Source organism: Hemiscyllium ocellatum, chromosome 1 (assembly GCF_020745735.1).
Source record: "Hemiscyllium ocellatum isolate sHemOce1 chromosome 1, sHemOce1.pat.X.cur, whole genome shotgun sequence".
Lineage (NCBI taxonomy): Eukaryota > Metazoa > Chordata > Chondrichthyes > Orectolobiformes > Hemiscylliidae > Hemiscyllium > Hemiscyllium ocellatum.
Genome location: NC_083401.1, coordinates 112,230,151 through 112,242,603, shown reverse-complemented (window position 1 = coordinate 112,242,603; position 12,453 = coordinate 112,230,151). Strand labels below are relative to the sequence as shown.

General features: G+C 44.8%; 1 protein-coding gene across 3 annotated transcripts in view; it reads left to right on the top strand.

The window, feature by feature from the left end:
• The first annotated feature begins 3,153 nt into the window (after positions 1 to 3,153).
• Positions 3,154 to 12,453, top strand: part of pcdh7b (protocadherin 7b) — a 381,205-nt gene continuing 371,905 nt past the window's right edge. For all 3 annotated transcript variants that reach the window (XM_060825055.1, XM_060825065.1, XM_060825076.1), the window contains exon 1: positions 3,154 to 6,916. In XM_060825055.1, the coding sequence (XP_060681038.1) occupies positions 3,773 to 6,916 (3,144 nt within the window). In that variant the 5' untranslated portion in view covers positions 3,154 to 3,772. The remainder of the gene's footprint in view (positions 6,917 to 12,453) is intronic.

Here is a 12,453-nt window from a genome sequence, read left to right as displayed (position 1 = left end):
GTCATGGTTTCATGGCCTGGTTTCACATATGCTTAAATACCATTTAAGTTTGTGATCATGACTCTGGACATGAGTGTGAATATGGAATCGAGGTACAGTAACCCAACTACTGAAACTGGCTAATTCAACCTAAGTTGTAAATCAATTTTGGACTCTAGCAGAGAATACTATGCAATATGCAGTACTCCCAGCACATCAGTTTTCTTTCTTGGCCTGCACAGGTTAATGTCACATGACAATGTTTTGCTTAATAAACCATCAGGCATGTGAAATCTTAAAAAAGATATTTTACAAATTTTGTTAAAAGGATAGCATATCAAAACAATTTGTCATTTTAATTTAAAATATGTCAATTAATATTCGGTACATATAAATTGGAAAAAATATAGATATACAGAATATTATGCTACAGCTAGAAGCCAACACTTATACAGAGAGCGTAGTGGGAAGCAAAAACTATACTGCTAACTACTGATATCGATTTTAAAATCGGTGCAAGTGCTTAAGCAAGGCATCAAATCTGAGACACAAATGAAAGCACCCGCAAATGCATTAAGGTCTCTGACAATAGGAGCTTACTGGTGCAGTTAGAATGTTGCACACTGATACTCACGATTCCATTTTGCCAGTAACATTAGCCTTGTGCTCAACTGTAAGGACCCAACACTGGTGAAACTGCTCGCTGTAAGGTGCTGCATTGGAATCCGGTCAAAATTTACATACATCAGGTTCTAACAACATTTTTTTTCTCTCACATCAGGGCTGTATAGAACCTATATTGATTTAACTGCATAATGTGACCTTTCAGTTTAAACTCGATTATATATAGGATGTCGTTGCTCACTGTTAATCAAAGACCGCAGACGTTGAAAATCCGATGTATTCGAACTCGTTTTGTGTTAGACACGAGCCACTCAAAAAACCTGTGTATCCCCTATTTAATTACAATTGCGATCCAAGGATGGTACCGCTTGCACATCCTGCCCAGAACTTTTCATGCATAAAAATGTAAATCTCACTAAAAAGTTTCTTCGAAATGCAAACGAGGGCACTGAATGTAAGAGTCTGAACCGATTAGCAGCATCACGAACCACGCTGACAGATTGCTTCACACAATAATCAACTTGCTCCCCGACACCCCAACCCTCCCCGGGACAGTGCATCTTAAAATACAATTATCGTAAGTAAGAGGTGTAAAACATTTGCTGATTTCTAAACTGCAGTTCGCCAAGTTGATTGTTTTCCCTTTCTCCTATTTTCCCATATTTTCTTTCTGCAGCTCTTGTTCTCGGCAGCGTGTTTTTTTTTTGCTCTCTCTCTGCCCCTGCCTCTGTCATCGCTTTCTGGCTGTCACCAAGTGCTGTCCCACGCCTACCCGCGCAGGCGCCGCTCATTGCTGCCGCAGACTGGCTGCGGTCCGTGCGGTTGCTCCAACACAGTTCAGCAAAAGCGGGGGAAGACAGCAGGCAAGTTTCATCCGGCAAAATCCGATGTCCTCACAGCGCGCCTGCGAGCGCCTCCCGCTCTCCCACACTCTCTCTCTTAAAGAAATCAGCGCGGCGTTGCAGCATTCAGTTGCAAATTGCAACTACAGCACTTCCCCAATGTATACATAAAAAAGGGGTCTCCAGTCCAGTCATTTGGGCAGAAATGCGCCGGTTTCTCATTTTTAAAAAAGCATATTGTCAAATGTAGATTCAAATTCTAATTTTTCACAAATGAGAACAAGTCGCGAACGCAAAGGACAGCACGCCCTTTATCATGGTTGTTAAGGAAAATATTTTTAAAAAATGTTTTTAACGATGTAAAACTCGCAGTCAACCTTGGTTGTATACACATACGAGCTTTTGCTGCCCCTACTCTGTCAGAATAAAAGATTGATTTTAAATCGTGCCTTCCCTCAAAGCTGCAGAACGAGAAGGAATTGTTGAAAAGATCGATCATGCAAAATAGACACATTTTCCAATTAAAATACTTCCGCAAAGAAAGGTTTAAACACCGAAGATATCAAGGCACGTCGCCAAATGCGCACAGTTAGGAGAAAATAGGAAGATAATATCGAAAAGATGATAAGCTATCAAAAACGTTTAATAGGAAAAATAACGTTGCACTAAAATAAGTGCAACGGCACGGGGTGGGGGGAAGAGACGAACGTAAAAGCAAGCAAATGAGGGAAGAGATGGATGATGTAGAAAGAGGAATCTCTGCATTTCCTGACCGCGCTTCAGTTCCTTTTCACTCGTGTAGGTGACGCTACCTCAAATGAGTCAGAAACTCTCACATTCACCCACACTGAGCGGGACGGCATACAAAAGAGGGTGGGAGAGAGAAATCGGAACTATGCTGTTAACCTGAATTCCCAGCTTAACATCGCGCAGATATAAATGGGAGGGGGGAAAGGAGCGGAATTTACAGATCTTCCAGCCCGAGGGAGAGAAAAGAACATTATTACATTCACTCCTTTATAGACTCCAATCCTCCGAGAAGCATCGGCGTTTGGAGTCAGGGCTGCGCTATAACCTGCAGCTACTTTCGGAATACAGAAGGCTGAATTGTACGGGGAGAGAAAGACAAACCCAACTTCAACTGCAGGAATAGCAATGAACTACTCAGCAGACCACGACTAATCGAATAACAAGGAAGGACTTTTTTTCTCTCTCTCAGAGAAGGATTCAGCACCACATAAAGGACTGCGTCAGGGAGCTGACATACACTTAGGGGACTGGAATAAGAAAACTTGCCGTTGTCAAAAGTACTGCATCATATTCAGTCTTCAATTGGGGATTTTTTTTTGAACATTCAACTACTCGGACCCGATCCAGAAGCAAGACGTCGTTTGTTTTAAAGGTCCGCATCGCGAAATCAGTTTGCTCTCATTCGGATTCCCGTTGTATCAACTAGGATTTCCCTGTCCACGTTCAGTCCAGAGGAGTATCTGCATTTAGACGCAGCTTGGCAGCTCAGCCCTTTTTGTACAGCTCTCCGGGTTCAATACGAAAGTCATTACCGGCAACCTTTATTCTGCGGGACTCTGCTCGTCGAACGCGAGGAAGCGGATCGCGTTCGCAATCATTTAACAAGCGCCCCCCGCCCCCCCCCCCCCCCCATATCAACTTTCTGACGGCTTCCAGACCTTTTGTCTTCCGCTGCTCTGCAGAGGAACAGCAGCGCCTGGAGTCAATTCGGACGGTCGGAGAGAGAAAAGGGGGGAGATTTAGAAGGGGAAGAAAAGGACAGGGGAGAGTGTGAAGGAAAAGGCTGCAATAGTGAGGTTGGGGTAGTCCGGTTGCAGCACACACACACACACACACACACAGAGTCCAGCTAGCAGCAGCATGCAGGTAAAGAAGCACTAACTGCGGATTGCAGGGCAAACTTGGAACAACGTGACTCCAGAAGCACGTCCGAAAGCACTAGCGGATTCAGGTGATCAATTTGACTCAGCGCTGTTTCTTCACCTTCGTTTGGGCTGTGGCTGCGAAGCCGGCGATCTCCCGACCGAGAGCAAGAGTTGAGCCCCGTCTCCGAAGGATGTTCCAGCGGGGGGAGGGTGGGGGGCAAGGCAGAAGGAGAAGGGAGCCAGGGAACTGAAGCGATGTGTGCGAGGTTAGCCCCGCTACTTCAGTGAGTATTTGGAGACGGACGGACAGCTGTCAGCCCTCCAAAGTCGGGAGAGATTCCAACCCCCCCCCCCCACACACACACACACACCTTTGGCCGAGGGAGAGAAGAAGAAAAATAACGAGAGGGAAAAAGAGAGAGAGAGAGAGAGATGACTTTCTGCTTCCCGCTGCTGCTGTTCGTGCGGACCGCCGCGGTGCTGGCGAGCGCCAAGCAGGCTCTCCGGTACCGGATCACCGAGGAAGGTCCGGCCGACGTGCGGATCGGTAACGTGGCCAGCGACCTGGGCATCGTGGCGGGCTCGGGCGAGGTGACTTTCAGCCTGGAGTCGGGCTCCGAGTACTTCAAGATCGACAACATCACCGGCGAGCTGAGCACCACCGGGCGCCGCACCGACCGCGAGAAGCTGCCGCAGTGCCAGATGATCTTCGACGAGAACGAGTGCTTCATCGACTTCGAGGTGTCGGTGATCGGGCCGGCCCAGAGCTGGGTGGACCTGTACGACGGCCGCGTGGTGGTGCAGGACATCAACGACAACACGCCGAGCTTCCCGTCGCCGGTGCTCACCCTGACCGTGGAGGAGAACCGGCCGGTGGGCACCCTCTACCTGCTGCCCACCGCCACCGACCGCGACTTCGGCACCAACGGCATCGAGAGGTACGAGCTGCTGGTGCCCGACGAGAGCTCCGGGCCCGGGGGGGAGGCGGGCCGGAGAGCGGGGGGCACCAGCGGCAGCCCCGAGGCCCGCGGCGGCGGCGGCGGCGGCAGCAGCGTCTTCGAGCTGCAGGTCGCCGACACCCCGGACGGCGACAAGCAGCCGCAGCTGATCGTCAAGGGCGCCCTGGACCGGGAGCGGCGGGACTCGTACGAGCTGAGCCTGAGGGTGAGGGACGGCGGCGACCCGCCGCGCTCCTCGTCCGCCCTGCTGCGGGTGCTCATCTCGGACGTGAACGACAACAGCCCGCGCTTCGAGCGCGGCCTGTACGAGGCCGAGCTGGCGGAGAACAGCCCGCCCGGCACCCCGGTGCTGCAGCTGCGCGCCTCCGACCTGGACGCGGGCGTCAACGGCCAGATCGAGTACGGCTTCGGCGCGGCCACCGAGGCGGTGCGGCGCCTGCTGCGGCTGGACGAGGCCACCGGCCGCCTGACGGTGCTGCACCGGCCCGACCGCGAGGAGCTGAGCCAGCTGCGCTTCACGGTGACCGCCCGGGACCGCGGGCAGCCCGCGCGCACCGACCGCGCCACCGTCTCGCTCCGGGTCCGCGACCAGAACGACAACGCGCCGCGCGTCGACATCCGCAAGATCGGCCGCATCGTGCTGCGGGACGGCGTGGCGCAGGTGGCCGAGGACGTGCTGGTCGACACCCCGGTGGCGCTGGTGCAGGTCTCCGACCGGGACCAGGGCGAGAACGGCGCGGTCACCTGCACCGTGGTGGGCGACGTGCCCTTCCAGCTGAGGCCGGCCGGCGGCGGCGGCGGTGGGGGCGGTGATGGCGGCGGCGGTGGAGGAGGAGGTGGGGAGGCGGCCGACGGCGAGCAGCGGGCCCGCAAGTACTTCCTGCACACCTCGGCGCCCCTGGACTACGAGGCGGCCCGCCAGTACACGGTGGCGATCGTGGCGGTGGACTCGGGCAGCCCGAGCCTGTCCGGCAACAACTCGCTGCTGGTCCGGGTCACCGACGTCAACGACAACCCGCCCGTCTTCCCGCAGCCGCTGGTGCGGGTCTCGGTGGCGGAGAACAACCGGCCCGGGGAGGCCGTGGCCTCGGTGCGCGCCTCGGACGCCGACGACGGCAAGAACGCCGAGGTGGCCTACTCGCTGGAGCCGTCCCCGGGGGGAGCCGGGGGCGCGGGGGGCCTGTTCTCCATCGACCCGCTGAAGGGGGACATCGTGGCCAACGCGGTGCTGGACCGGGAGCAGACGGAGCGCTACGAGTTCGTGGTGCTGGCCCGGGACAAGGGCAGCCCCAGCCTGCAGGGCAGTGCCACCGTGCTGCTGCGGGTCACCGACACCAACGACAACGAGCCGCGCTTCATGCAGGACGTCTTCACCTTCTACGTGAAGGAGAACCTGCCCCCGCACAGCCCGGTCGGCATGGTGACCGTCATGGACGCCGACCAGGGCAGCAACGCCGAGCTCACGCTGCGGGTCCAGGAGGACGGCGGCATCTTCTCGATCGACAACGACACCGGCACCATCTACTCCACCGTGTCCTTCAACCGGGAGCAGCAGACCAGCTACTCCTTCAAGGTGAAAGCGGTGGACGGCGGGGAGCCCCCCAGGTCGTCGACCGCCATGGTGTCGCTCTATGTCATGGACGAGAACGACAACGCGCCGACCGTCACCTTCCCGAAGAACGCCTCGTACACCGTGCTCCCGCCCTCCAGCAACCTGCGCACGGTGGTGGCCACCGTCCTGGCGACCGACCGAGACACTGGCATCAACGCTGACCTCAACTACAGCATCGTGGGGGGGAACCCCTTCAAACTTTTCGAGATCGACCCGGCCAGCGGTGTGATCTCCCTGGTGGGAAAGCTCACTCAGAAGCACTATGGGCTGCACCGGCTGATAGTGCAGGTTAATGACAGCGGGCAGCCCTCACAGTACACCACCGCGATGGTCCATGTGTTCGTGAACGAGAGTGTTTCAAACGCTACGGTAGTGGAAGCACAGATAGCCCGAAGTCTCCGCACTTCCTTGAAGCAAGATATTGCAGGTGATCCAAACTATGAGATGAGCAAGCAACGACTGAGCATTGTTATTGGGGTGGTTGCTGGTGTCATGACAGTGATTTTAATCATCCTGGTCGTGGTCCTGGCGAGGTACTGCAGACCCAAAAAATCCAAGAATGGTTATGAGGCAGGAAAAAAGGATCCAGAAGACTTTTTCACCCCCCAGCAACACGACAAGTCTAAGAAACCCAAGAAGGACAAAAAGAACAAAAAGTCCAAACAACCTCTGTACAGCAGCATTGTGACTGTGGAAGCATCAAAACCAAATGGACAGAGATATGACAGTGTGAATGAGAAACTTACAGAGAGCCCTGGCATGGGTCGCTATCGTTCCATGAATGGCGGACCTGGGAGCCCTGACCTCGGTAGGCATTACAAATCTAGCTCCCCATTGCCAACGGTTCAACTTCACCCCCAGTCACCTACTGCAGGGAAGAAACACCAGGCAGTGCAAGAACTACCACCTGCTAACACCTTCGTAGGGACAGGTGACAACATCTCAATTGAATCAGACCATTGCTCTGAATACAGCTGTCAGATAAATAACAAGTACAGCAAGCAGGTAAGAAGCAATAATTACCAAAGCAGTGTCTAAATGTAGTTTAGGAGGGAGAAATCATCGGTTTGAATGCAGAATAATATCATGCATTTTTAACATGCACATATACTTTGTAATGATGTATGCACATTCAGAATTGATTTTCTGTAAAATTGTAATGTTGAATGTTGAAAAATAGACTGAGAAACATGTAGAGTCTTGGATGAAGAAGTTTTCAATTATTTAAATCCTAACTGGGAATAAATGTAACTTAACTATGTAGTCCTTTTAAAAATTCATTTACATTGCAAAGCCAACACAGAACTGTACATAATCAGCCAGTTAGGATTGTGCATTTTGGGTAATTGAGCTTTTGTGATGTCACTGCACTAATCCTCCTCTTTCTCCCCTCTCTCTGAACCAAAATGAATTACCTGTGCAACTCAGTTGCTCACAGATCTATTTCATGGTGACAACTAAATTGAAGTATAGTCATGTTCAGTTAGTATTTGCATAGTGTGAGATAAGCAAATAAAATAAAATCTGTTGGTCTTTTTGGTGTCAGTATTTACAACATCAACATTTTGCCAAATGTCAATTATGAGTGGCAAAATTCAGATGTTGCAAATGTCACTTGAAAATAAATCCCCAGAGCTCTTCTTTACATGCATGGCTCGATGTCTTTATCTTGATATGAATCACTAAAACAGCTTTGGTAACTACACTGTAGCAAATCAAATACTCTCCTAGAACTGGAGTCCATGTACAGTGGCAATCACATGTTACAGTTGTGCATCTATTCCTACTAAAATATAGAAGACTTTTACTTATTTAAATGACTAAAAGTAATAAGACTGTTAGTGATGAATGAGATCAGGCACACATGATAGTCTTTGAGAATGTCCATTTATTGTAAAGTAATTTTCTAAAACCTCTAGTATGGCTTTTAAAGTTTTACTTTAAATGTCTAAAAATATAGGTTTTACTTGTTTAACTTTTGATATATTAATATTACTGCAAACTTCAAAGTATACAAACAGATTTAGTATTACATTTCTTTGCAACTTTCTGGGAACATGTTGAGTCTGATTGATATGTAAAATTACAATCCTAGACTATTCTAACAGTGATAAACTTCTGAACACCATTGTGAAAACAATTTGAAGTCGAATTCTGAGAGCACCCCGAGGCAATACGTTTAAAATCCTTATTACCTATACAATAAACTATGACAGGTCAAAGCTCAATCCCTTTTTTTTACAAATATGTGTTGAATGATCGGTATTCTCTCCCCAAAACAGTAAAACAGGCTAAACAATTTTCTGATTATTGTGCCTATTCTAAGTGTGTGTGGTGAATGAAATGTCACAATGGTTGCATATATTCTTCCATTGAATCCAACTGATAAATACTCTGATGCATTTGGACCTAATTAAATGGAAGGCATGTTTTGTTTCTTGTGTCTAAACACCAAAGCTTAGCTGCATCAGAACCTATTTATTAGTTTATTAATTCAGTACGGGAATGTAGAATTGTAGTTCAGCTTGGACAAAACAGCAAGGTTTGCACACTGTATTTGGTGTAAATGATAGTTTTTCTTGCTATCGACCTACTGTGGATCAAATATGTTTAATACTTTGTTTTCATGAAGTTAAAAGAATAGGCTGGGCTGTGCTTCTGTGGCAGAAAAAAATAAATATCAATACAATGACAATAGCTTCAAGTCAAGATAAAAATATACTCACATAAATTATAACTTCAGATTATTGATATGTATTTGTATTTTGTGTCCTATTCTTCAATATCAAGCAACGCCTCATTCAAGTAAATTATCTGTGAATCATCGTTCTGTTCAGGTTATCTTGGTCTGTGTATTTTTGAGAGATTGTCAGTGCAATAAAAGGCTATGTATACTTTCCCATATATTTAGTCAAGAGCTAGAATTAAAGAAGATGCTAAAGTCAACGAATGATATTTATACTGAAGCTTAAGAAACCCAATCTGTTTCAAATATTCCATGTAAATTTCTATTAGCATTCATGGCAGAAATAAAAAATACATATTCCAAATTAATTCTGAAAATAAACAATGAATACTGTCATTTATCATTATAAATGCCTTTACCATGAGATAAAGAAAAGCATTCAAATCTGTCTTAACCAAGTGTGGAGGAAGTTGAAGGTAATTAGACAAATGAGATTTTTAGGCAGCTGAGCATTTCTGTTGTTTGATATGGATTTCTTTGGATGCAAGTCAAATGAAACAACAATTTACAATTCTGCTATCTCGCTGTGGAATGCACATCAATGAGCCATTGGCTTTGTTGATAATATCTTCAGCATTTTGATCTTTATTAATTTTGTGCATCTTTTCAATTGAACCAAAGTTAAATTATAGTTAATTGAAGTCTGAGAGGATTTTTAATTAATCTATTTCTTATTCACGTTTCACTACCTGTAATAGTGCTTCATGATAGATGAAGGTGGAAAACATATTTTCATATCTGTTGTGATATTGTGCTTATGTGATCTGGGTGTAAAAGTACACTTTAACTAACTTTAGGACACTGGATTCATTGAAAAGCACATTGGAGAAAGCTGTGCCTGACTGCATAGAGGTGTGGTTCCATTTGATTGTTTTTGCCATCTTCTTGCTTACGACTGTGTGGTGGGATTTAAATTTACCCTTCATATATTCAGATTTAGCTATTTAAAGCCATGACCATAAATATGTGTCTGTAAATAATTAAATTTGATATCTTTCAGCTTTAAAATCCACATCTAATTATTTACATACACCATAAGGAACTTCTAGTTGGAAATTGAGGAACTTAGCCTCAGAACGTAGTTGAGTGCACAATGTACAAACCTTAAAAATGTGTCAGTACCAAGTTTTGTTCATGTCTTGCAACTGAAGAAAGCCATTTAATAAACTTTCAATGGAGTGTGAGCAAAGAGTAAATGAATTATACATGTTGGCCTTTGTGTGCTGATGCTGTTGTGTCACAGTGGTAGTGTTTCTACCTTTGGGCTAGGAGATGTGGATTCAAGTCCCACCTGTTCTAGAGGTATGTCATAACATTGCTAAGTAGGTTGATTAGAAAATAGGTTATAATATAGCTAATTGTCTCAGACTGTGATTTGTGGAATGCAGTTTTCAGTGGACAGCGTATCACTGTTGATCTTGCTAAGTCAGCAGTCAAGTATTTTGTGTGTGCATTCCTGGTCCCAAGAATAAAGATCTGCTTCTTGGATGACATTTTAGATAGTCAGCTTTCTTTCAACATTAAACATTTTGAAGTGTGAGCACTCACTTGGGAAACTTTTAAAATGTATCTCTACACCTGTGTGGAATTATTTTGCATACAATGTAACATTAAGCCATTGTAAGAGAGCCTTCTGGAGGAGTTTCACACTTTTGCATTCACATTGATGCCCAAGTTACATGGCCATTTTCAAACTTGATGCATTTCCAAAACAGCATCAAGCAAATGCAGACATAAAAGGTACATCCAGCAAATCCTAGCTACTACAGTATTTACTGCTTGTTTAGTAATATCCAGAAGACTTTTGACCCAGCTTAGGACAGTATTACTTGTATGCCAATTCAGTTAAGGCTGATGGCTGCCACACCCAGAAGAACAGGGATGTTTTAGTTGTGTTTAAAGAACATTGCGGCTTTCATGCTTAAATGCTAGTTCAGTAGTGACCAGAATTATTGAATTTACAGATGACAAAGTTTATACTTATTTTGAATCCTTATATAGTTCTATTGCCAAACATTTCACTTTCTATTAAATTCAGTGTTGTCAATATTTACAAAACAGCCGGCTTCATTTTTTGATTTTGTTTCTTTCGATTCCAGAAAGATTGTGAATAATGTGTAAAAGTACTTGCATGTGCTCATTTTATTCTAAATTAGTTCAGTAATTAAAACAATGCAAACAATTGAGTACAGTGTCATTTTATTAGCAACAGAGAAATAACATTCAAAATATTCTATGCTTTCTTTTCCTTCTGTTGAAAACGTTATAACATGAAGCATGTACATTTCTAAAGATATATCTAATATAAAAGGCCCAATAAAAGGTCTTTCTTTCATGTTTGCTTTACAAAATAAAAGTTCTAGAAAATTAAAGTAACAAATAATTAGTTGTTTGATATGGGTGTTTCATGTATTGGTCCGAAGACCTCTTGATCGAAAGTGAGATTGCATGTAAGACATGCTTAACTTTACCTGAAGGCAGCACAATTAATGTTCTTCTGATGGTTTAGTGGATGAATGCCTTACACGTAATTTAAATCACCTGGATTACAGTAATCGTATTCAGATTGGTTGCCCATGGTTCAGGCAGATAAAATTGATGGAATACCAAATAATAATAACTCCCTTAGGAGAGGGTATATTTGTATGTACACGAGGTTCATCTGTGATGTCATCCACTTTAAAGTATTCAGCTGACTGGACAGAAAAATAGCTTATTGGCTAATGAAGTAGAGTAATTGCATAAATGATTGCAGTTGCAGTTCATAATTTCATTATATTGGTATTTCTTTCTCACTAATGCAATGATATTTTACTCACTTTTTCTTTCCCTCTTCCATATCTGTCTTGTACTTGTTTATGTTTATGATTTATGATTTGTGTGTATTTTATATCTTTTCATTTTTCTACATTTGTTTGTGTTTCTCTCTTTATCTTTAAAATCATGATGGAATCACCTTCAGTCTTGTTTCCAATTGGCTCATTTATTTTATGATACCCAAAGAGGTCATCGAAAATGAATTGGTGAAGCTTCATTTAAGCAAAATAAATAGAAAGCACTGGAAATGCTGCATGTAATATAAATACTTTATGTAGTGCCTTTCATTTTACTCCATTGAATGCAAAATCTTTAACAAGACAGCAATTTGCATATTTCACAATTAAGGATAGTAAAGATCATACTAAACTGGTTCAAAGCTCTGCACTACTTTGGAATCTTTATAACTTTGACAATAAAGGTACATAAGCAAAAGAGCTACTACAGAGAGTGAAGTGCAATATGTGTAATTGGAAATAAATAATTAGTCAAACACATATTTATAAATATAGTGAAATTAACTAATATGACCCTTAGTGTTATGTCTTTAGCTAGTACTGTGCAGATTTCATCATCATCCAAAAATAGTATTTTTTGTATTGACTTTTAGATAATATAAATTTGAATTTATACAAATTTAAAAGATTATCAGTACTTAGCTGGAAAAATAACACACATTACTTCGTCATATCCCATTTATGTGACCGAGCTTGCAATCCCCAGATCCCTTGAATGACTAAAAAAACTCAAATTATGGAGGGTTCTTGTAATCTATTAAATAAAGTTTACAGAAATCAACAATGGCTTTGTCATCTGTCACATTTTGTGCAGGTTAGGTGAATTGGCTGTTCTGAAATTGTCATGGTGTTCATGAATGTGTGTTCAGGTAGATTAGTCATGGTAAATGTAGCGTTATGGGATTCAGTAGAGAGCTGGGTTTGGACAGTTGGTGTGAACTCGATGGGCTGAGTGGCCTCCT